At 38.6% G+C, this 26,417-nt stretch overlaps 1 protein-coding gene across 1 annotated transcript in view; it reads right to left on the reverse strand.

Annotated features, from left to right (window-relative positions):
* ZNF385B (zinc finger protein 385B) overlaps positions 1-26,417 on the reverse strand; it is a 27,316-nt gene continuing 899 nt past the window's right edge. The window contains exons 2-6 of the mRNA XM_009572937.1: positions 23,264-23,426; positions 4,259-4,504; positions 3,055-3,233; positions 1,846-1,947; positions 1-219 (exon numbers count right to left, since the gene is read on the reverse strand). Coding sequence (XP_009571232.1) covers positions 1-219; positions 1,846-1,947; positions 3,055-3,233; positions 4,259-4,504; positions 23,264-23,426 — 909 coding nt within the window. The remainder of the gene's footprint in view (positions 220-1,845; positions 1,948-3,054; positions 3,234-4,258; positions 4,505-23,263; positions 23,427-26,417) is intronic.

Genomic DNA, 26,417 nt, shown 5'->3' on the forward strand with positions numbered 1-26,417 from the left:
TTAGTATGGTGCAAAAAGTATGGAGGCAGGTGTTGCACGGATGGGACCGTGGCCTGGCCTGAGGAGAGCTGGTGGTATTGCGGGCGCCTGGAACAAGGAGGCAGAGGGACGGGGAGGAAGGGACAGAGCTGATGATACAGCTGCAGCCGCAGCAAGAGGAGATGAAAGGAAAGCAGGTGCCAGCGGCTTAATCATGTCCTTCTGGAATGCAAGTTTTGCCTGGAATAAAAGACACAAAAAAGAAATGTAAATACAGTTCTCCTCATGCCCACTTTTACATGAGGGAAAAAATGAACCCTGACAAAGGGCATGCCATGGTTTCTCACAGAAGCCTCATGTCAGCTGCTTAGAAATTTTACCCACATTGTCTTCTTACTCCCAAGGCAATTAAAGCAACCAAATTGTATATTTAATGATATGTAAATCTCTTGAGTACAGGAGCAGTCACACTGCCATTTAGAAGGAAGTGTAATTTGCAAGTGAACAACGTTAAATTATATAAATCATAACTGTGCAAGAAATATTAAAAAACCATGATTAAGTCTTCAATGTCAAAAGTCAAATTTTTCACTTGCAAAAAGGAATTGCAGAAAAGTAGAGTGGTCAAGATGGGAAACTAGTATTAGTCCAGTCAGCTTTTTACCTGCCAATGCAGAGCTGCTCTTTTCAAAATAGAAATATTTTTTAAGATCAATACCATAGAGAATTATTTCTGAAAGAATTATTACTCAGTTTATGATCTACAATGGTTGCTGGTGCTTGTGGTGAGAAAGCTAACCAGAAATATGTACACTACAGTCTCACTGAAAATGGTTTGCACTACAGTCACACATTTGTGGGGGCAAAGATACTCACGTCCTTCCTTTATTAATGGAGGTCTCTCCTTACGCAATAGATTATAAAATGATGTGTTACACAAGTGAAGAAGATTAGTGTGTGCAGAACCTATCGAATGCGGAGACTTAGAGAAAGCCGGCAGCATTTTCATTTGCCTCCATACAATTACAAAGACATATTAATATTTCAGCTTTTAAAGGCTTTTCACATGCTTACTCTTGCACACACACATTTGCATCTCTCTCTTTCCAACCTACAAATTGTTTTTGTGCCATAGGTGGCATGCACTTTTCCCTAATGAATAAAATACAGGCTGAGTCATGAGCAAATAAACATACAATCTGTGCTGTGCTAGAGCCAGCCTGAACTCCGTCTGCAGCTGACTGGCAGAACCAGCTTGGGGAATTCCTGGCAATGCAGGTGGGTGTGAAAGGGGAACGGCTGGGGCACAAAGGCAGGAGAGATGTTTTGACAGCAAGTGACAGAGTGACAGACACAGCCCGAGCCTGCAGATGGGCAATCAATTCTCCCAAACACCTGATGACTCTTTTGCACCAATATAATACATCCACACAGCACTCTCTTTTGCTGTATGCAGAGAATGAGCGTTAGTATTTTTATCTCTTAACATCTTATGTCCTTTTCCCTGACTGCATCCGTCATAACTGAGAGTCATCTCAGGTGCCCAGAAAGACAGAGTATACACATTGCAGCCTTCAAGAAGAAGCGCACTAGCCCAGCAGAGCTGATACCTTTCCACGGGGCACACAGTTCATTTCCCATTCCACTGATTATTCCCTTCCTCTTAGCAGTAAATAACACTCGCAGTGCTGTCTGCGTGCCGTTGACTGGGCAGACAGAATACATAACTATCTTCAAATCTGATCCCCGTGCAGATGCAGCCTGCAGGGGGAGAAACGCTGGTTTGTCATGTTCCTGCCTCTGTGCGGTGGGAGTCCCCAGGGTCACAAATTCACATAGACAGTGGTGAGAAATAAAAATACTTACTGCTAAAATACTTGGGCTGCGCTGCAGTTTGTTGTAAGGACTATATTTAGGTTTCATAGGCTTTCCTGCAACTCTGTCCTTATGCCTTCGGCTGGAAATGTGCTGAAATAAATATCGTCACATTTAATTAGCTGTTTAAACATTTCTCAGTTTTGAATTTGAAATTGATTTATCAGCAGAATATGCCTAAGCCCCTGTTTGTAAGATAAAGTAGGTTCTTTAGAGAGAGCAAAGATGATTTTTGCTAAATTAAACATAACAATTTGGAGCACATCAAATAGAGAATCAGAAACTAATCAAACACAGCGAATTCTGTGATGAGAAACAGGCTCTGCAAATTATTGGTATTTTGGTTAGTATTTCCTTTTTCCAGTTGAGGAGCTTTGAACCAGTCAGAGCTGTAATCACTAGATCACAGGGATATCCAGAAGTAGGAGGCAAACTTCAGTCTCGCTGATGCTGTTCAGTTGTATAAATAATTCAATATTAGCTGAAGGAAGAACCAGTACCCAGGGATATGTCTACACCATGCAATTTAATACTATCTTAGAGATAACTGAAATAAGGGGGAATGAGAGGACGCGTCCACACAGCACAGCACCATCCAGTTAAAGATTCCCGTTTGGGTATCAGAAACAATGTATTTGTACTGGCACAGTTCTGAACCCAGGGCTAATTAGCTCGGACAGAGCAGAGCTGCGTGTTCATACAAGTACGCTGTAAATGATAACGTTGCTCTACACAATTCAGACATATCTACAGTATTACCCTCCTGCTGATTGTCCTAAACCAATAGATTCAAGTCACATTCTCCTTCTCACATAGTATTAAAAAGTATCCCAGCAGACTGAAACAGCACCAAAAGAGGAATTCAGGGAACCTCAACCCAGAATTTCTTCCATTTGGGACACCAAAGTTCAAATCTCTCTCTTGAGTCAAAGCAAACTTTTAAACTAGATCTGCTGTGTTATTCGTGGATACTGACACCTTGTCCACCTTGCTTTATGACTCTCAAGCCCATTTTTTCCCAGCTGAAACAATTAGGTGAACTTGACCTGTGGTGAACTATTTAGAAATAGTCGTGGGATGTCAGAAAAGAAATACTAAGTTCACTTTTTGCCAAAACATCTTCACACAGACCTACATCCCACCTACAACATTGCAATGCAACTAAAAACAACAAAGGGGCCCCAGATACATGCAAGCTACCTGTTTAAGCTGAATTTCTGAATTAACGTGGACATCACAGATTTCACAATGAAATGTCTTGTTCTGCAGCCCTGAGCCTTTACTGCCGTTCTGCACCTTCAGCCGGGATCCAGGTCTAGGGTAAGACTTGATGGGACCAGCACCGTTCCGAGCCTCAACCATGGTCTTGTGCTTGGAGCCTAATGGGCAAGGAGACACAGGTGAGTTAATGATCAGCAACATACAACCATGTCCATCAGCCTTGGGACTTTTTGTAACACATGTGTCGTCAAGACAGAATGGTTGAAGTCACCACAGATGGGGATTAATGATGACTGTTTTTGGTCAGTGTAGTTCCCACTTCCTCGATCTGAAGGGAACCCAGACAATGGAAGAAGGGTTTGTACAAAAAGGGAACAACAGGCATGCTGGACCACTGCCTCTCTGTTTGGGGGCAGTGTGTGGCTGTATGGCCAAGGTGTTTGTTCCTTATTCTTCTGTCAAAATCCACATAACTGGTGAATCACAGAAATACTTCAATAAGTATCCTCTGATTTGGAAGAAATGGCTGCTTTGGCCATTTTAAGAATGGATTACTGCTGTAAAACCAGCTTCAATGGTTTGTTAACAAGCTTTACATCACCAGCACATCACAGAGCAGCCAGAGCACATTAGGGATTGCTGCTTGTGGCCTTTTAAAGGAAGCATATCTAATTTGCAATAGTCAAAAAATTCTAGGACACCTAGGAAATCTAAGGAGCCCACGCCAAAACTATCAAAAATATCAAATAACAAAAATTACTATAAGTTGTACCAGCAAAAAACCAGACACCAGAGGTAGTGAGATGAAATATGAGAGAGATATAGGACTCACACTTTAGAAACCTTAGTGTTGCAGAAACCACTATGGTCATACTATGATCCTCACTATGGAGGTATGATAGAATCTGATTAGGTAACATGAACTGAAGGGATTTTGTCAACTAAAAGCTTATAGAGTACATAAAGGACAGTTAAAAAAAAATTTGGAGAGAGCTTTAATGAAATATCAAACACCACATGTGAAATTGTCATTAACAGAAAAGTTTTTGTAACTTGCCATTTTAAGTTTTAGCTAAAAGACTCTTCAGTGAAGTGTGGCTACCACAGTGTCAGAAAACAAGCTTGTTACACTGAATTTTAAAAATAACAACACACAACTGACTTGTGCTGTATGCATACGCACCTGTATTGTGGGCTTCTAGTTGTGACAGGGAATTCACAGCCACTTTGCATAATGAACAGTAAAGTAGTTTTTTGGCTTTTTCCTCTTCTGACTCAGAAACTGTGTTAGGAGCTCCATTCGTGCTCTTGGAGGATGAGGCAGGTGTTACAGGTGCCACTGCTGCCACTCCAGGTTTGGGAAGAAAAGGACCCACTTCTGTACTAGACTGCTGACTTGCACTATTGGGTTTGGCTTTCCCTTTATCTTCTAAAAGAAGCAAAATATGTATGTCATAATACGCTGCACACAAAAAAAAATCATACTGTAATAGTCCTGTGGTTTTAGTGAACCTAACACAACAGGGGCCTAATTAATCTCATTTTATACAGGACAGCAGCATCCTTGAAATTTTGTTAAAATCCTGCCATGAAATGTGTGTAATTTGACAAAAGGGGTGATTTTCCCCTTTTTAAGGTTACCAGTGAATACCAATGACTTCAACAAGTGCATGCCAGCTGTTGTTGCTGTCATGCTGCGGGTTTGGCCAGTTGAAAGGAGCCCAAGAAAGCCCAAAGGCAGCCAGGGTTAAGGGCTGGAGAACACTCAGAAACACGTGAGCCTTTGCACTGGGGATTAGAAAAATATTTCTGAAAAGCAATATATTTGCCTTTGGAATGGCTCAAGTTTCTTAAAGTCGCTGGCAGGATGCTGAAAGGCTCCAGCACCATCTTGACATATGATAGCCCTCATTTCAGTTACAGGAGTTGATTATGGTACTACACTACACACATGAACACAGGTGCTAATATTTTTAGATTTTTCCAAGAACAATTCCCCATGTATCTGGAGATAGATGGCTCTGATGTGCATTCAGTGCATTCCTGTATCACTTCACAAGCACGAGTCAATCATCTGTGCTCCTATGAGACAGGTAGGCAGGTATTACTTCATTTTACAGATGGCAATCGCAAGGCGAGAGATTAAATATCCCAACTGTGCCTACAGAGGAACTTTGTGGCAGAGCCAGTATTCAAATGCTCCTTGCCTACGTGTTCTCTACAAGAGCTCAGTGCATTTTAAGCTATTCAACTGCAGTCCTTGCGACCACAGGCCATACTAGTTGCCGGCAGTAAAACAAGCTCAGCTACAAAGAACATGGGATGGGAGGGGGACAGTACAGTGGTTCTGGTATGAGCAACCCTGACAAAATGGACATAAGAAACGATTGCGGAAGTGACCTGTTGTCACTCTGAACAACAGGAATCAAATTTTATCGTCTAAGCAAGCACAACATCTACATAACAGCAACCTCTTAAAAACTACTTATATCCCATTTGAAACCCATGGCATAGTTTTAAATAATGTTGGACTGATTTGAAAAACTAGGTTCTATTTTGAGCACTTGGTTATTTTTAAGTATGGGCCCTTGCCCTTTATGTTTACAGCTACCAGACTCTGTCTTAACATCAGTCTGTGTATCAGGCCAATGCTGTGCTACCAAGAATTCTGAAAACAGGATTGTACCCCCTACAACAAACATTTGAGTGTGTGTATGAACTATGAACAGGCATCCTGAAACTACAATCCACAGTTGGCATATTTCCCAGAAGTGCATTGCAGTACATCAATTTTAGATTGTTAAAAACCAGAAGAAAAAAAATTCTAATAAAAGAATTATTATTTTTTAAAATAGCAATAAAAATACTTTGGAATTACACGATATGAACTGTATTAAACATTGAAAATGATTAAGTACAAAGGCTACTATTAGGAGCAAATTAATGATAAAACCAGATTCTGAAGGTATTTTGATCGATAAAGTATGACAAAAGAAAGTGATGTTAAATCATAGACTATTCAATTTTAATGTCTCTATAGTAATAAGTCACATCTGCAAAAATCTAGAACACATTATATGACTTGTGAGTCTTCATAAAATACATGGTTTTAATAAATAGTGTTTCCTAACATTCTAAATTAAAGAGTTTTCAATATGGAAAGTTCTCAGAGGTGCTAACATCTACAAAGGAAACACGCTGAACTGCTGCCATTTGTGAATTCACATTACAGGAAAATAGGCTGCTTCTTGTTGTTGTTGTTCTATGCAATATTATGCCAGACCGAAAAAGGCATAACACCAGCATATACGTGAACCTGAGTGCAATAAGTATTTTGTATTTCAGGCCTTAAAAGAATAATGCACCTGCAGAACTGTAAGCTGTATATTAATATATAGAGACCACACTTCTACTTTGGGCATTTTTTAGGTTGTTTCCCATGTATTTTTTTTAATGTAAGCGTAAAGATTTGGTGCTTTCGAAACACTTCCTAGAGACAGAAATCACCTCCTCCTGTGAGAGAGAGAAGAGGAGGGGCCAGCAGAAACGCCAGCTGATGCGCGCTGGGGTGGACCCCGGCCTGAGAGACTGCCTCGTGCGGCAAGTGCAGCGTTCACGCTCCTGCCTGCAGCCCCTGACCTCGCTGTTCAAACCATCCGCGACAAGAGGGAGCAGATTTTTATTTCTTTGTTTTGCCATCAAGCGTCTGTGGAGCGAGATCCTGAGCAACAGAGTGAGATCCATTTTACACAGGCCACCAATTACCATCACAGACTGATGGTTTTCCATCACTGAATTTAACAGATGATTAAAAAATGACAGATTTCATTTCCCACTTCTCTTCACTCAGCCGGCCACCAGCTGATGGAGTACGTAAATTTTTAAAATATTCCCTAGATTTACAATGTTTCCACTGTTCATAACACAAAGCAATTCTAGAGTATATAATGTGTTACAAGCTAACCAGAAAACTTCTAGAAAACTAGAGAGAAGTTACTAGTATCCAGCTGGGCTCAGTTCTGCCAGTATCTCAGCTTTTGGAAAGAATCTCAGTTCACATCATAATACCATCATTTGGAAAGCTTCCTGACACAAATAAGCTCTTCATCCATGGAGATGTATGTGTATAAGGAGAGACACACGCCCCTCTATGAATTAATGTTTCCTTCCACCATTCTAAATGCTTAATGCAGAACATCTTCAAAAATCATAATTGTAAGGCTATTACACAGTTTAACTCCCACAGAAAGTACACTGAGCTAAGTGCATATTTGTCACTGCAGCGGGGCCAGAACTGGGTTTTCCTGGCTTCTAAAATCAGAAAATTGCACTTCTCCAAATGGGCTTTTGATAACAGCTTATTGTTTTCAATCCACAGAATTCAAAACACCATTACTTGCAGTTTTATTTTTGAGACAGAAATGCCAAGTATTCAACTGTGCAAAGCACGGGAAATGCAAATCGCATGTATATACAAAGCACAAAGACGACTACTCTTTTATTTGTACTTCTAGCACAGAGCTAACAAATAATATCTCCATGCAGAAATCAGAAATGTAACTGTTGATGCCTGCATGCATATACATACTTCCAAGCTGTAATCGCCATATAAAATACATGTAGATGGTTAGATGCAGTGGTAGGATTATAGTCCTCTTGCTATGTCTGAAGGCAAGTATTATTGAGAATAGGCTCAAATTTGCTCTGATTTCCACCTGGGCCAAGCCCAACGGAGCCCAGCAGAGCCGGGCAGAGGCCAAACAGGTGCATGAGTGAGCCCGCCCTGCCCAGGACCAGGGCCGTACCACCGGCTTCTGCGGTGCCGCTCAGCAGAGCACAGCTGGAAGCGCGAGATCACAGCGGTACCAACCTCCTCCCAGAAAACTGCAGCTGTGATTCAACCTGAGTCGCTTACATCGTAACTCACACGCAAGGGGTTCATTTAAAATCTAACCCGTACTGTTGCACTTATCCGACTCTGTTCTTTTTCCACATAGAAAGGCCACATTTCATCTGTGTTAAATTCCTGTCTTTAAATTAAGTCTCGCTTTTCCTCAAGACTCCAGAGAAGTAAATCAATGGTTCACTTCAAGTTCTCACTGAAGCCTGAATTTATTTTGAAATAAAGCCCAAGGAAAAAATAAAGTCAGCTAATTAAGTATTGCTTTGGGCTTAGTAATACCAATGCTCTTGTCGCCTACTTACATTGTTTCAATTCTGCTTTGAAGTTGTGTTCACGTATTTCTGGTTGTTTGCCTTACGTTTGTGTCAGCACCATGTTAGAATTCAAGACTTATTTATCTAATTAGTACTGCCTCATTTCAGCTGTATGTACCGAAGTCAGGACACAGTGCAGGAGAACATCTGACGTGTTCAAATCTAACGGTTCTAGCTCCCAGAGAAGACCAGCTTAAGGTATTTACCAATCTTTGCAGGTCATGCCACTCTCACTACAGTTGCTATGGCATAATCTACAGGACCTGCCTGTTAATGCTGAAATCCTAGGTCAGCTAGGTGAATGGGGTTTGCCCTAGCTCGAAAAGGGGCAAAAACATTCTCATAAAACTTCTTCCCTCTGACACTCAACCTGCATCTCTTCTTTTCAGTTGTTTTCTTTCCTGGTGAACAACTGAACATGAATGCTCTGTCCCTGCTCATAGTCCAGCAATCAGTGCAGTCCATGTAGAAAGCAAAAAGAATTTTTCCTCCCCTTTCCCGCCTCAAACATTCTGTTAAGCAGCTTGGTTTATAAGGTACCTTTAAGAGAGATCACTCAGTTTACTTTGTGATTTGTGTGAAGTGTTTACTATTTTATAACATATATATTTGCACATTATACATTTATGTTTTAAAATGATTTCTTACCACACTAAAATGTGCCTATAAGTGTAAGTGATGATTTTGGTGCATGTTAGGTAGAAGTTCTAATATGGACTTCATGACTTCATGATGAACATGTATGTACTACTTTCAGTGGAAAAGTAACTTAAAATTCTTAGGATTCTTAATTCAGAATTGAGATTCTTAATACAAATAAAACCAAGCAGAATTCTAAACCTCATGTAAATCTAGAAATTCAGCATTCAGCTTCGCACCTTTCCTTGTGCCAGGTCCTTCACTGCAGGCACTGAACAGCAGCCATACACAAAGTACTCACAACAGAAGGGCAGCACAGACGTTGCAAAGTGGCCACCGCTGCTCTAGACCCTACACCGAAGCTCTTTGGAGAGATTTGTTAATTTCCAATCCTAGAAATGGAGATTTGTTTTTATAATTCTTCCACCTGCTCGCACAACAGAACATATTGCCAGCTTAGAAAAGAGCATAATGGAAAACTGTTTTCAGCAGTCTAGATATTTATGATTCTGCTTTGTAAAGGTAAGAAAATAGTAAATGCTTGTGCTCATTTTCTTCTTGAAAAACCTGAAGGCAAGAGCCATGCAATTTCTAATGCAATTTCCAGCCTAAACCAGCTACATTAGGAGAAACACAGCAACAAAATAATTTAATGTATAACTGAATCACTGCATGGTTATCAACACTATGCAACCGATAAGCAGAACTGATGCACGGTTAGGTGCAAATCCTTTGGTGTGATCAGCCTTGTTTACAGTAGTATGTTACAATACCACATCACTACTGAAAGAACAACATTTAAAAACATGGACAGCTTGATGACCCTGAACCTCCAATTAATTTCTGACCACGCCACTTCCTATGGTAACTAAAACCAAAAATGATTTTTGAAAGGAAGGGTTTATGTTTTATTTATGGATTACTAGAAATGTAGTGCAAAGATTGTCTTATGATAGCCTTGAGTTCATATAAGTTGTGTTACAGGGAACTGGTATTAGTCTGAAGTGTTGATTTTTGAGAGTAATTGAGACTTTGAGGTAAAGCAAGCATATCTCCCAAACCAGCAGAGTTGTACCGAGTGAAACCAATTTTCAGGTTCTCCCTGTAATTTCAACAGCTCCAAATACGCCTATGAATATTGGGCTGCATTAAACAACCTCTGAAGCATACAGAGACTACAGAATGGGAAGAGGAAATCAATCAGGTTGTCAGGCTATTGTATAAATGCTATTTCCCTGATAAACTGAGCAGCAAAGGTAAACATTAAGTTACATTAATTACAGCTGTATACAATCCAAGACATTTTGCTGAAAAGCTTATTACTGTAGCTAAATTGGCATCAATAAAGACAAAGTAAAAACGTGTTTATTGAAAAATAAAATTCTCAGTTCAAACTTGACATTTTAGCTGCTTGGCACATCTCACATAAAACTAAAAAGTGACACTTACTTCTCACTACACTTTTTCTTCCTACACTTCTTTATAAAATATGCCCATTGACAATGCTGAAGAGAGGTGAGCTAGTTGATATTACTAACATCTATCATTTGACCTTGCTGTTCTAAGCTTTCTGCACACAGAACAATAAGGTGGTGCCCAGACCAAGCAGAGCTCACAGCTGCAGACAGGTATGAAATCACAAAAGAGACAGAACAACTGGTCACCAACACAGGCACCGCTGTAGCAGCCAAACTTCTCACAAGTTTTTTTTGTGTTTTTCAATCCATCAGAGAGGAAGAGAAATTTTCAGAGGTGAGATTAACAGAAGTAAGTTTGGCAGCTGTTTGCAGGGAGCTTTTCACGAATAGGACCAGGAAAAGCAGGAAGCTGTTTGGGAAGCTGGTTTCAATGGCTGATGGGTGGTAGGTGCAAGTCAGCATCTTGGAAGTATGTTACAAAAGACATACAAAGGTATGGAGAGCTTTGAAAGTGAAGGACATGAAGAATTTGGAGAGAGAAAAATCAGTAGCTTTAGCTGTACCACAGAAATATTCTAACAAAATTTGCAGCAAAATGCAAACAAAATTTAAAAACAAAAACATGAAAGTAAAGAGATCACAGTCAAAGAGGTTACAAGCCTGGCTGAAAGTAATTAAGGGAGACGTTAAGAAACCATGACAAAATAAAATCAAGGTGGGGAAAACTTATTTAGCCACACTGTACTTGAAGGACTGCCTAAACAAACCTAGGATCTACCCTGGGACACAGCTCTGGGGCAGAGGGAGAGGACCCACAAGTCATCATATTGGAAACAATAGTTGCTGTACATCTCTTTGCCCTGCAATAAGATGTGGAGGGAGAAGAAGATCAATGACTGAATTAACAGAAGGACAAGAAGGGCCTCCGTCAATATACTAGCAGAAAAGCTACTGAATAGAAAGGCAGACAATAGCTCCAGTAAGAAAAGCAAGTTTCAAAACATTGTTCTTCACAGAAAGTCCTATCTTCTGCCGGCTCACACTGCTATAAAGGAATAAAGCACACACACAATTAATTATCCTTTTTATGAAGAAAAAGATGAACACTATGAGTAATATATGCCATAAAGGCAATAGCAGGAAAACAATTAAGTCACTAGTGGTCACAACCTTTTACAGCATTTGTAAGCACTCTGTCCTGCATCTCAGCATCACTCAGAAAACCCAACAAAGAGCATTAGATTATTTCTTGACACTCATTAAGACAGAGTTAGCTAACTTTGATAAGGGATTTCAAAATCTTTGTTGTTTTATTTCCACATTTTCTGAATAATGAGACTCTAACGGCTGTCACAGAAAATACCTACTTTCTCACCAATTGTGCAGTCTATTGAGAAATGAGGCTGAAAAACCCGTAGGGCTCTGTTCTAGAAAAATTCCACTGCAAACCTACATGCAAATCAGACAGCGCAGTGTATCTATTAACCCTTTGATTACCTTTACTTTTTGTAAAATGCTTTTTCTTGTACTTCAGGCCTGTCCGAAAAACGGCTAGGTTTTATATAATGAAAGGTTGCTGCATGAAATAAATCTGTTTGACACATTCTAAAGAAAACCAATTTTGTTTCTATACAAAGATGAGAAACAAATGGAAGCTATAAATATAAACCTTTTCATCTCAAACACAAATGTGCACTGAAATAAGCTACAACATGTTTTCTCAAGATACTGAAGCTACATCAGGAAATGTCTGGATGGCTCTGCAATATTGAGTGAACTCTGTAGCTAGACTGATTATTTGATTAACTGCATCACTACTCTCCAACGGGCTGAGCCGAAGTATCTTTTTCATTTCAGAAGTATTGCTTGTTTGGCTATGGTACAACAGTGATGTTGATACTTAATTTCTTAGATATTTTATTTCTGATTTGGCATGCCGAAGACTCCAGGGAATTTTCTTACAAAGGAACCTGTCGTTTTTTCAGAGTACAAAATTATTTGCAACTGATCAGATTAAAGATGTAATGTTACAAAGGTTTGGTTTTGAAATTTTGGAGGAGTTTAATTTTTATGAAAGTAGACTGATGAGAATTAGAAAATATTCAGAAGTACATACCATTGTAACTGTAAAATCAACTGTAAAATCTTCTCCTGCAAAATCTATTTCTGTATCTATTTGTACACCTTCCTGAGCAGAGAGTGCCTGCTGCTCCAATTACTGGGGTGTCTGAGATGATCCCACTCTATCATCTACGATTTAGTCAATTCTTTGCATAGAATTGCTTTTGGTTGGCTGGCTGGTGTTTTAGATCTGTTTTACTGACCAAGATCAAGAAAAATCTGGGTGCACTCACCAGGGGCAGGGGGAAAAAAGGGCATTCATTTTTAAAAAATGTCGTATTTAATATTTCAACACAATGCAATTTCTCTGTGCAAAAGCAAGAGGAACAAGAAGAAGGGTTGATTCTGCACTGTTAGCCAAAAAGCAGGAGTGTGCGTACTATGTCTGGAGCAAACAAACTTTTAACACTCACTTGAAGCAACTTGTATTGTGTCTCCATTTCATCTGCTTGACTTCAATTCTGGTCTTTTACAGAATGCAGGTTATATCGGACTTCTCTTTTCCTCACTTGAAAAGAGATTAATACAATTTTTCCCCCCCTTTTACAAGTTTTAGACTGAATAGGGTGAACAGGTAACTATGGTAAATGCAGTGCGTTAGTTCTGGAGAAAACAGTCTACAAACAGAAACACAGAGCAATTTCCTGCTTTAGTGTGCATTGCCAGTACCTCATTTCTCAGTGACACATCGCACCCCTGTTACAGGGGTTGGGAAAATTTTCACTGGAAGCTTGTGCATAAAACTCAGCAAGATCAGTAGCACTGTGCTGCCAGCAGCTGAAAACAAGGTGGATCTAACCAGGGGACACATAACAACACACAGCTAGCAAGGGTGGACGTTAATTTAACGAGTATCCATAAAGTGAGACTATCCTTTGTCTTCCTGGGTCCTGTTGCTGTATGTCTAGGCAAACTTACTTTAAATCTACCTTAACCTTTCATCTTTTCTGAGCTATTCCAGACTGTATTGGCTGGAATGGAAAAATTTAAGAGTTGGAAAATTATAACACAGTTTAGGCAAAGTTTGAAATATTGTATACGTTCTGTTATTACAAAATTTGACTCTCATCTGGGTGAAAGTAAGTGTTTTTACTGGTTAAACTTATCTTTTTCTGACACCAGACATCTATTATTTTGTAACTATTTTATACTCCCATTACAGACTCTGCCACATTTATTTTAGAGGTCCTGGAATGCAAACTTTCTATAGCACTGCATTGTCTTTTTAACATTTTAATAATGTAGGAATGCTTAGAAAAAAAACATTCAAAAATTACAACAAACATGCTGTATTCTGCCCAGACATCCTTCATTTTTGCTTAAAAATGTCTTGGTTCATCTCCTCGACTATAAAAATAACATTGCCTCCTCCACCCATGAATCTGAAATATATTACTAGAAACAGATTTCACTTGCCATTTGTGGAAAAAAAAAAATCTTAAAATTCTACCCACAGCTGCTAAAGTGCTTTGGAACTCAATACAAAATTTATGGGTGTCTAAATAAATGAATCAAGAAGAACTGACAATCTGCATGCAAGTACATTCTCACGGGCCTGTGTCTGAACTACTTACTTGGTACTTGCCCAGGCAGAACTGCCATTAAGTCGACTATGAAACACTCATCTTCATTTCAGTTAAATGACATCTATAATTGTGCATTCTCACTGATTTCTGCGGCAGGTTTGCCTGAGGACTGTGAGTATTTAGTCATGCCCTCAAGATTTGACCAATAAATTGCATTTCAAATATAACTTGTCTAACAGACACCAAAATATTTTCACTCTCCTTGAAAACAATTAATAAGGAAATAATAAGTAACCTATTGTTTGTGTGCATAATTTTTAAGCTATAGGAAATGTAGCATATTTCTCATACTAAGTCAATAATGCAACAGCTGTAGAATTAAGGCGGAAGGACAATAAAGGAAGATTTTTCAAAAGACCTATTTAAATGTCTGATGTGCCAGCCATGGATATTTTTCCTTTTGTTTTTGATTCAGGATCTCTGAACAATTCTGTGTCAAAACCAACTCACCAACTTCTTGGTCTCACAATTGCCTGCCATGCCCTAGCAACATGCATTTTTCCTTGTGTTCTAAATGCTGCTTGCATTTATGTTACAAAAATGAAGGTAAGTATCAGTAGGAATAACATTTACCAAAAAAGCCCCAAATCAAGCCACATTATTGATTGTGTGGAAGTTGCTGCTAGACCAGCTTGTACTCTCAGAGGTCTTTTCCTTTACTAAAATAGTTGCTGGGAAATAAAGAAAAAAGCCACCAGCAAGACTGTTTTCCCCAATCGTAAGTACACATTTTCCAGAAAAAAAGGTTAAAAAATAGAACATCTATCTCATTTAGGGGCAAAACCAAAGCATCCTGAAGGAACAGCATTGAGCCTGACCCATTCTTTTACATTTGGAGACTAAATTCACACAAAGGCTGAGAGAACAGGAGGACATTTAACTCCAATTTTACAGACTTGACTCAACCTTTAACTTTAGCACAACTGGGCACAGACAAAACTCCATTCAACTACCAATTGTATAAGTAATCGCCAGCATTCTGTTATTTATTCTCTGATTATGTGAGAAAACTAAATGTCTGGCATCAAAAGAATGGCCTTACTTCTTTAGCAATATATTTTTTTAATAAGCTTTGTGAAAGTATTAGGTACAGATAAAGCTACTCCTCCCAGGCTTGTTAAAGGAACAACAAAACCAGCAGCTGTCTTTTTTGGGAATTTTCCATTCTAATGGATTTAAAGGGCTAATTTCAGTCCTACATAAATAAAGAGAACTTCCACTGATCTGAATTTCTTAGTCATCTAAAAGCAAACCTAGGGCTTGGTTCACAAATTAATTTTTTCTTAGGCAAATAATACTGTCATTCGTCATCAAAATAATAACCATCTTAAGGTGATAGAAGGAGATATTTTATTTCTCTCATTTGCAATTTTTACAAAATCTCATTACATAACCCTCACTTTTTAGGATACTTCTGGATCATCTTTCTTCCTAACATAAAATTGCAACGCAGATGAGAGACATTGGTATCTCAGTTTCAACTCTCTTTTTGCCAGCTACTTCTTTTTTGTCCCACTTTCTCCCCTTCTCCATTTCCTTTCCTGAAGACTCAAGAACTCTCGTAATAGTATGTTGTAAAGACAATGATGAATAAAGAATGATGTGATACATAATAGTTCTGGTAGTGCTACCACTCTGGTATTATGTCCTCTATGGAAATATACATACATACATTTGCTAGTTATTTTTGTTATTTCATATTCGTCTTATTATCATTCCATTATCATCATCATCCTATAAAAAAAAAATCTTTGGATATTCAATAGGCACATCAGAAGCAGAACAAACAAGAAAAACAGATGCCTGATTTCACAATATAAGAGGGTTCCTGAAAGATTCAATGTATATAAACGGATTCTTTAAATGACCACATACATCTACCTAAAAAAAACCAGCAGCTGAGAGCATCCCTGGCTCTGCTCCCACTGTCCAGCAACATTAGTAGAGCCATTCTTGCTTGGCCCAATGCCTATCTTTACCTCTCCCCAATGTAAGAAAAACTTTGTATAATTTTAAGGATGCTAATGAAAAAATATGCAATGAAATTCCAGTTTTTAGAACTGGAATAAGTAAAAGTAATAGTGGTGTACAGTTTTAATGATACAGGACACATGAATGCTCAGGCACAGAGCAGAGCACCCAAAACCAGTCTTATTTCACCTTACAATACATTTTTGATGCAGAGCTTCTGCTTAAACTACTGCAGGAGAAAAAGCTTACCATTTCTTCAAAACAAAATCCTGCTTGCATGTATTTCTGAACTGGAGAAAGAAAAGATTATATAATAACTGGAGAAAGAAAAGATTGACCTTTTTCAGTTTGAACAGGAATTGCAACAGCTCATCAATGTAATTGTGTCCGCCGCAGAGCTTATTTTTCAGTTAAAGGCACCTATAATCAGTTTTCAGTAGAGGTGCAGAATTTGATATGTACCAGTTAGCATTATTGTAGACAGACTGAAGAAACACCTGAAGATTTCCAGGAGCTTCCAGGAGTTTATCAACACCAAAATGTGCAGAATGACTATTCTTCCATTCAGGTTGTAAGATGCACGCAGAAAGATGAGGCTTGAATATCCACTTTTGAAAAGTATGAACAGTAACAGTGAAAGGGAAGAAAGTGTTTAAAGATCCAACCCATTATAATGATTTTCTGTTAACAGACTTTGATTTGCTAATTATCCTTTTGGCTAACCTTTCGTCCTAAGAGCATAAACCAAACAGCAACTTCCTGAAACAGCTGCTGAAATAACCCCCCAGAAAATGCCTGGAAGGTATTTACTATTAAATCCAATATAGGCGTTAAATGTGCCACTTACAGTATGTTTTACATATCAATACTGATAACATAATGTTCATGTAAATACACACATGGTACTTGCAACAGTGTATATGTGATGAATTTATGAGCATTTATTAATTCTATTTCATATTATCAACTATAAAAGCAATGTGGTCAAGCAGCAAATTCTATACTGTGCCTTTACTTCTGTTTTGGGGACAGAGTTTCAACAGGTGGCAATATAGAGTCATCTTCAGATGGCTGTGAAACATTGAATGAAAAAAGAACAAAACTTACCATCCTCAGAGGGTTTAATGAAAAAATGCCCTTGAAATGACTCTCCTTGGCGGCTGAATCTGATTGAATTTACTACTTAGTTGACCATAAACTAATACCTTTATCTAAGAGAAATATGCCTGTGCTTAGCAGGCACTATCTGAATACACATAAACACAGATGCATGATTATTTTATAGCATGTACCTTCAGCAGAACTCTTTATGTAAGCATAAATGTGAAGAACTGGCTCATCAGTAGCTAGACATTACGACAAGCATCTCTGAGGGCTATAAGACAGAACCTCTAAATATGGCTCATTGCCATTGGGGGACAGAAAGCCAAACACATCCTTGTCATGTTTCTCACCTACAGCTTCTCTCTCTCCCTGCCCCACCCTAAAAATTCAACTTTGTCACAACATATTTTGAGGCCTAGAGGACTTGGGTACATTACAACGAATTAAAAGATTGAAGAATAAATGCCCTAGAAACACCTAAACTTTCAGGTTCTTATAATGATATCTGTATGACAAATAACCTAGAGTTCTCCAGAACAGATATAACACAGTTCAGCTGTGGAGGCTGCGTGTCTCTCTCTCCTAGCTATTTCTGAAGGATTATCTAAAAAAAAAAGTTTATTGGACCTATGTAAACAAGCCATTCCTTTAAAATGAGTGGAAAACAAGGTGATAAATGAAAATAAATGTTAAGGTGAAAAGGGATTAGAGAGAACTGGTATCATTTTTAGGATTACTCCAAATATGGAGATGCATATGGAAAAGTTTAGAATTTAAGCATTGGCAGAAAGATTTTTAAAATAAGCAATGACAGCAACATGACTAAGGGAGTGGACTTGATGGTGGACTTGAGAAATACGAACTGAGCCCTCCCTTGGGACATTACACCTCATTGGTAGTTGATAAATAAGCAGCACTGGTAATTGGGATACTGGAGAAATCCAACCCATCGTAATCTTCCTGAGTAAATGTGATTCAATATGTTGCACTCTACTTTAGGAATAAAAGGAAAAAACACTCACTTTTGTTGTCAAAGCACCCACAGAAAGCCCTTAATGAACTAAAACCCACAGACAAGCCCTCAAGGTCAACTTTTCTAAGTCTGGTAAAGCTTGGAGTTGCCAGTCCTGTCTAATGGGCCAACTAATTACCATATGTCTACATGACATCAAGTGGCATTTATTAGGTCCATCAACACGTCTAGGCTGTTTTCAAAATGTGAGCTAGCCCATTTGGTGTCAGACACTGTACCGTACTCTAGCATGACAACATTTCTCAGAACAACCTCCAGCTGGTTTTAGTTATACAAGCTGTAACGACTGGAATAACTCTTACAGGGCCCGCTTAGGATCGAGAAGCTGGCAAACAGCTTTCCAGTGGCGTTCCTTTTCTGCCGTCCTTGCCATACACAGCAGATCAGCATAGGACTGATTCATATGCTGGAATACCATCACCATGACTCTGTGAACTGCTTGTTGAGCTGAGACACGGCTACAGAAGAGGGGTAGTAGGAAGAGGGGTCAGGATTTGAAACAGGGTCTAGAATTTGGCCTAGTTAGGTGTGTAGTGTTGCCTAGCCCTGTACCAGCTGAGCAAAAAGGAGTTTTCATAGAGCATCCAAAGGGTTTATCTGTACCTACTAAGTTCCAAGTAGCAGAGCCTTCTGATCTTATTTGAATGAGGACTGAAATGCCCACACCTATCATTTCACAAACAGCTCTCACTGGCACAAAGGGAATAGAGCACATACTGAATGGATCAAAGACAGAAAAAAAAAAAGATCTTACTTTTATACTCTGAAACCTGGTTTTGACTCTTTTGAGTAGTTTAAAACAGTTGCATTTACTTCCTGATTTTTGTATCAAAGCAAAATGCAAAGAAGGTGATACCACATCATCTGCCTGCTTCATTTTGAACTATTTATTTTGATTTGGAAGTATGATCAAAGAATTCCTCTTTGCTTGATAAGTAAACGGTGACATTTCAATCCAGTTATTATCATATGCATTCCTAAAGGACTCATCACTGTAAGCATCCAGACTATGCTAACCTGGGATCACAGACACAGTCTTCTATTGCATTCTCAGAGCTATATTTAAAACACACTCTAAATATTCTAAACTGTGTTATGTACTGGTTGCTACCCCTGCCCTTTTCTAAAGCAATGCCATACATACATGTATACTTCTGTGTGAAGCCATCCTGAAAATCCTGGGCTTCCACAGGGAGGGAAGGGAACCTTTGTGCCACATGAAAGAGCAGCTCCCAGTGCTGTTAACGCTGCTGTTCTGTAACCATGTCTCAAAGCAGCTACAAAAACGCTTGCAGTGCTACAGTAGTGGTTTTCTAGCATACGAAACTGTTCTATAGCCATTACTAGACTTTTCCTGGGTGGTTAGAGAAACTGTGTGGGAGACAGGTTATGAAAGGGTCCCCTATGGACATCTCCAATCTGCAAATACCTATCAGGACAAGCAGACATAACCCAACAAGAGGTACAGGAACAACAACCTTGTCACATATCATCTGTGGTGTTTTCTTCCTGTCTGCAGAAATAGTGAACAGGATAGGATGGTGGTACTTACAAGTACTAATAAGCAACTATTTTCTAAATGGTGAAGAGTTGTGCGCTTAGAAAATGAGATCACATAGTAGTCTAATCATGTTAGGATGCAAAACTTGTGCAATCCAACTCATCAATATCCACTTACCTGAGGTTGTAGCCAACTCAGCACTACGGTACTATGGCTTTATTATTACGTTCGCTGATGATCAATTTACAAAAGTAATTTCTGAGTCATAATGTATTATTAACATCAGCAGGGAAGACTACTCTCTCACAACTTGGGCATCGTCATGCTCAGACCAAGTTCCAGAGTCACCCCTTTCCATCCGGCTGAGGCCACTTTTGTCTGCAGGAGCCCGTGTTCTTCCGGAAATTTCCCAAAAGACCTTAAAGATTAATTTAACTTCTGTAGCTCTACCAGCAGCCACACTTCTCAAGTTGAAAGGAACGGCTGTAGAGAGACCACTGCATCATAAGTTTTGAAAAATAAGGACTGGATGAATTTGGGTTTTGCCTTTGATGGATTCACCACACAAGCTGAGTTAACAGCGAAATTATTTTTCCTGGTACTACTACAATAGTGACTTCTGACAAATAAGTGTTTTGGATCTCATGCTATGTCTGACCCACAGAAGACATGGCTCTGTAGCATTTGACATTTTAGTTCAATATATAGCAACGGTTCAGTCTGGAGAGCTCCAGATCATTCATCATTATGTCACTTAAAATGAGAGCACATCAAAAAGGCTGCTAGTCGTGCCTGTTTTGTCCTTTTATTAGCAGACCTATATAAAAAAGAGTAAATTCAGTTTATCAGTTTACTATAATACTCCCTAACCATTCTGCACTAATACCAGTGGAGTACAGCAGATAACAAAGGAACACAAGAGCTTAAAACTGTCTTCCCTATTTAGCTACTCATTCTCCTCTTCCATACTCAAGAAAAGGACACCAGGAATGACGTATTTCTTGACGAACATTTCTCAGGAACTTAGCAAACCTCCAAGTACAATGGTTAAACAACAGCTCCACAAGCAGTGGAATTTAATTCCCTTCCTTGATTCCATTTAGCCTCTACCTTATATCCTTCTAATGCAATTTTTTCAGACCTATACCACACATACACACTCTCAAATCCCCCGTCCTGAAGGCAAATGTAGTGCCTGGCCAGTCAGCAGGCCAAGCAAAACAGAGCTCACACAGCAGCATCTCTGAGGATGGACCATAAGTTAAGGCTTCGCTTCTACCCAGGTGCCAATTTTCATCAAACTTATAGGAGCTTCATTAAAACCTCTTTATCTCATGAATTTTTTTGGCACTAGGCAATACAGTCAAAGTTGTGAAGACAGGGCCAGGGAATAACAGAGATAAGGATAGATGATGTGACCATAAGTCTCATTTCCTCAGGAAATCAGAAAACCAAGACCACAAATACACACATGAACTGAAACTCTTAGTATTAGAAATCTCTTTAAAAACCCTAAAATATACCTATACAGTTAATATGTAGTAATATTCTATTTCTCAGAGAGTGAAAGCTGTGTTAAAATATTCAGAAAAAAATGGTATCAGTTAATTTGTTCCAAGGCAAAAAAAACCCCACCACTGATTCCCAGAAGCAACATAGTGATTGCTCTAGCTGCAATAAGCATTATGTTGAAGAGCTAAACATAGGTTAAAGAACAGATGAACAATAGCCTCTGTAAGGGAAAGTGTAGCTGAACAAAATTATGGTTTGGTTTCTAGTACATAGGCTGGATCTCCAAGCCGTTCCCCACCTCTGCGACCAGCATTCCCTGCGTATACGGAGAATTTGCCACTCCAGGTGCAGGTTTTTGTCCTCCCAAACATCCCACGCAATCTCCTCTAGAACAGTAACAGGCTCTGAGGAGGCTCCCCTTCACAGAGAATCCCACTATTCTCCTAACGGGAAGAAAGTGTTTAACTAAATTGCCACTGTGATTTATTTTTAATGTAGAAACACTTGCAGTGGTATAATCCAACAGACACAGATGGTAATCTGTCTAATTTGTGCGGAGTAATTAATAGCATAAAATAACACAGTGTCAAAACAAGGTAATATAAAAATATCAAGAGCAGGTTTCCCTTGTCATTGGTTAGATTATTTTATCAAAAACTGAATGTAGATGTGTGGATGATTTTAGGTACATTGCACAGAGAAGAAGAAAATTAAGTCAGGGACAGATCTCATAGTCTGGCAAAGGAAACACGAGACAGATCCAGACTTACGGAAGACATAATGGAGTTTGTAAAAGATGCTGAAACTTTTGTTATTTGGCCCCCAGCCTTTGGCATAGGCGTGGAAGGGCATTATACAATTACATTATCACAGAATGCATTCTTAACATGTTAAATCCTCTGAAGTTTTAACTGATATCTTATTTAAGCAGTTGTCTGAGTTCTTACAGTGTACACCTGGAGCAGTAAGCTATTTTAACCAAAGGTATTTTTGATATTTCAGAGAGTGAAATATTTATCAAATATTTTAAATCTCTTTCCATTCAATACTCCAGATTTTATTTAGATCAATGGTAGTTTGCTACTGTTTTACAGTAACATGGCTTGTCTACCTGAAGATGCTATTTGGATTCATATTATCTCTCTCAAACTTAAAATGTGATTTGCTAGGGGAATCAACACAAAATTTGGGACCCATTGTCATTGCTAAGGACTCAGATAAAGACAGTTTTAGTGCTGCTGTGAAGAGAGCAGGATGACAAATAGCCACTGATACAGATTTTTTTTTTTTTTTGGGTTGTGTGTCAGAAAACTGTGTCATTCACCTTACGGCATCTGAGTCACGCTCAGCTCTGGTGAGGGGATAATAAATGTCTACCAAGGCAGAAGCACATTTATCAGAAGCAGTCTATCAGAGCAACAGCTGGGTAACCCCCAGTAGGTGCTTTCTCCTGGATAACAAGTACAGTATTTTAGACTGTCAGCGAGTTCAGGAAATTCTCCTGTTTCATTCAGTAACACAACACTGACAGAGCAGAAAGAGACTCAAGCAACTCCACCGCAATTAGTGTTACTGATCTTCCTCAGATTACTAATATGGAAAAAAAAAAAAAAAGAAGTGATGTTGAAGCACTAATGAGCTGTGGAAGTCAGGAAATATCCAGGCCATGAGGCTTCACTACATTTCTGTAGGTGTGTTTTCCTGTTTGAGCAATATTATCCTATTCAGAAAGCAAAAATCTCTTACAAAGGTTTCTTGTGCTTCAGCTAAATACATACATCTCAGACTTGCCCCTCCACCCACATCCATCCATTATTATTGCTGTATGAACAACATCCATAATTTATAAGAGTAAATTTCACAAGTTTTAAAAAAAATAGATTTTAGCATTCAGGGACACCAGACGTTTCACAAATGTGAAAAAGCGCTTTGATAATATCAAAACCAATCAATTCTGTACAAGAAAGCATAGTAAATAGTTTAGAAAACACGATTTATGGATCACTGTCATGCAACCAGATTCTCTCGTACAAACACCAAAAAGGGAGAAAATAAAGAATGTATAGAACAAAAAGTTTTCATTGACCTGATTTGTCAGAGATGTTGGCTGTGACTGGCGTGGTGGAGCAGCTTGTGTTAGCCTTTGCGCTGTCCTTGGAAGAACCAACTTTGGGTTTATTTTTCGTTGCCTCTAGTGCTTTGACCTTCTTGGCATGTTTACTTCCTTTGTAGTGGGCCTCGGCCTGGCTCTACAAAGGAGAACAAATCAGGCTCACTTTTTTCTGTACTTCTATAACACAATGGATGACACAAGGCAGAAAACTGACCTTCAATAGTAGGCACCATATTATTCCACCTAGAAAATTTTAGTAGCTTTATACTGACAGTTTTTATATAAGAACTTACTTAGATGTAAGTTCTTATATATTCAAACGACAGGATTTTAATGAATGGTACATGTTTTCAGTAACTCAGAAAAAGAGGCTTTGAAATTACATAATGCTCTGTCACTCCTAATGTAATTTTTTGCTTCCATGGTGCTTCAAGATTTAAAACACTATACAAATGTAAGCACATCCAACTGAGAAAGGTGCTACTCAATTTTCATGTAGTGTTCCCTCGTCGTTATTGCTTGTAATTAGAAAGATGTACCATGCTGTAACATGCGCAAATAATCCATTTTTTCCTTCTATTTGATCTAGTACAAAAGTCATAAAGTATTTTTGTCATTACACTAACAGCAATTGAAACAGGCATTAATGACAGTATGACTTCACTATCAGATCAAGCAAGAAGGGTTAAAACAAAGAAACACCATACCTATAAACTTCAGTAGACCCAAGTAAAACACAGAAAACTAAATACTTATCAATCTCGATTGTTTCATAAATTGCCTTGAATAATTTTTTCCAAAGACTTGGAAAATTGGAACCTGAAGGACAGGAAGGAGAGGAGCTTATATTTATGGTCTTTTTTTTTTTTTTTTTTTTTTTGGCTAAAGTGCTTTATAGCTAATGTACTCTTCTTGGTCTGCCCAAACAGAACAGTAGAAATATGTACTGAGATGTAATGTTTACTTCACCTTTGACTCAAAACTATCTTCAGAAACTAGATAGGTATTTTTGAAGTCGAACAGCTAAAGCTAGACACATAAATAAATGCCCATTTTTTCAGTGATTTAGAGTCCCCATTATTGTTCCTGACTCCACATAACCATCTGCCTTGACAAATCAGGCCACTTTGCTAGGTGCAAAACTAAGGAACTACACGCTTAATACAAACACCAAAGCTTGGAAATTTCAGCTAATGAATTTAAACGTTTTTCTTGACTTCTTAAGAAATCAATTTACCAAAAATGAGTAAGAAACATAATTTTATACAAAACAGTCTATTTTCATAACGTTATACTATTCAGAAATAGCTTTCCATTATTAGTATTTCCAAACATCATTTTTAAAAATTATTTCAGACATACTACTAGGCGCCTCTATTGAAAGTTACATATTAACTAAAAAAGTTAATATTGTAGTTTATTTCAAAGGAAAACACTCAGAGAAAGCATGCTTCATGTAACCAGACGACCACACCTTGGCACCTGGCATATAAAAATATCAGTGCAAGTAAACTTTTACTATGTTCATGCAAAAACACATTCTCTCTCTTCAATTGATTAGGACTATTTTATTTAGTTCACTGTGTTAAATGAAGCGAGCCATAAAACAAGTTTCATGCTTTTTATAAAGAGCAACTATAACATCTAAGACGTTTGAATTCCAGAAAGACTGCTGCCATAACGAGGAAAATCGTTTTAAGATCAGCAGAAATAGGCATTACAATACAATCACCTTGGGACAGCATGTAATAACAGTTTTATCAGATGGTAGAGTGCAAGTGAAGAGTAGAAACAGCTGGACCCGACAAGGGAATAAACAGTGTGTTGGAGTCCTCACAAAAATGATATGCACTGTTAAAACTGATGGAGAACTGCCGCTAAAATAGAGGAGTGAAGTTCATACACACTGAAGCTTCTTAAGTGATTATACACCACAGTGCTTTCCACCTCGAACGGGTAGTGTATGTGACATGTTGTGGCTGCATCTTTTCTTTTATAGGCGATTTCAGTAAGCAAGCATTCAGTAAGAAAGGCTGCTAGATAAGTTTTACTTTGAATTAATTTGAAATTGAGATTTTAAAAAAACTTTATTATAAAAACAGTAGAGTCTCCTCATTGATTGCTATTAAACTATTTCTTGATTTTAAAACCTTTGAAATATTAACACGTGTACAAACACAATTTAAGGATTATAAAGAAACAACTAAACAGCTATACCACTACTACTACGTGCACTACTTAAAGGCACACTTGTCAACTTCTGGGTTGGACCTCTTCAGTTCTGAACGTGGGTAGAGGAGCACAGATCTGTTTTGCACCCTGTTATGTCGATGGGCCTTATGCAGGCACAGGAATCTCATCCTGTCTCTCTCCACCCTTGCTGGGTTTTGTCCATTTCTCTCAAGCTTTGCTATTGCTACATGATGCACTGAAAGGAGTGTTCGCCATCAACAAAATTAAATAAACTACTCATACGTTACAGTGTACAAAAAGTGAAGCTAAAAATTGAGGTGTATATACACCCTTTCCATTCCAATACTTTTAACTTTAAATAATAGCAAGTACAAGATTTCCCACTCAAGCATTCTCAAGTTGATGTCCCTTTAAATACTTGAACTCTATGCTCTGCATATGTGTGCTGTTGATAGGATCATATGCTGCCTAGGGCCAAAGCTATAACATAAGAGACATAAGTGCACTCAAGAGAAAGACTCAGTAAGTCCATTCCTTGATAATAGGCCTTTCTGCTGATATTTGCAATAATAATGCCTGCAATATCAGTAATAACCTACTACAGTCTTTGATTCCCTTCATTCAATCCTCATATAGTGTGCATGAGACCTACTGAGAACAAACAAGCCTTTTCCAAAACTGTCTGGTTGTGTGAGAAGCAGAAAAGGCCTGAGTTATCAACGCTGTTTCTGGAACAAATCCAAAACATAGCACCATACAAGCTATTCTGAAGAAAATTAACTCTATCCCAGCCAAAAGCAGCACATTCTCCACCCCTTATTCCATACCATTTACGTCATGCTCAGGTCCCACACTATCCAATACATCCTCATTACCCACCACCCCCCTTCGATACAATACACAGGTATCATTCCCTTAGTCTATGGACACCCCT

This window comes from Fulmarus glacialis, unplaced genomic scaffold (genome assembly GCF_000690835.1).
Source record: "Fulmarus glacialis isolate BGI_N327 unplaced genomic scaffold, ASM69083v1 scaffold13902, whole genome shotgun sequence".
Lineage (NCBI taxonomy): Eukaryota > Metazoa > Chordata > Aves > Procellariiformes > Procellariidae > Fulmarus > Fulmarus glacialis.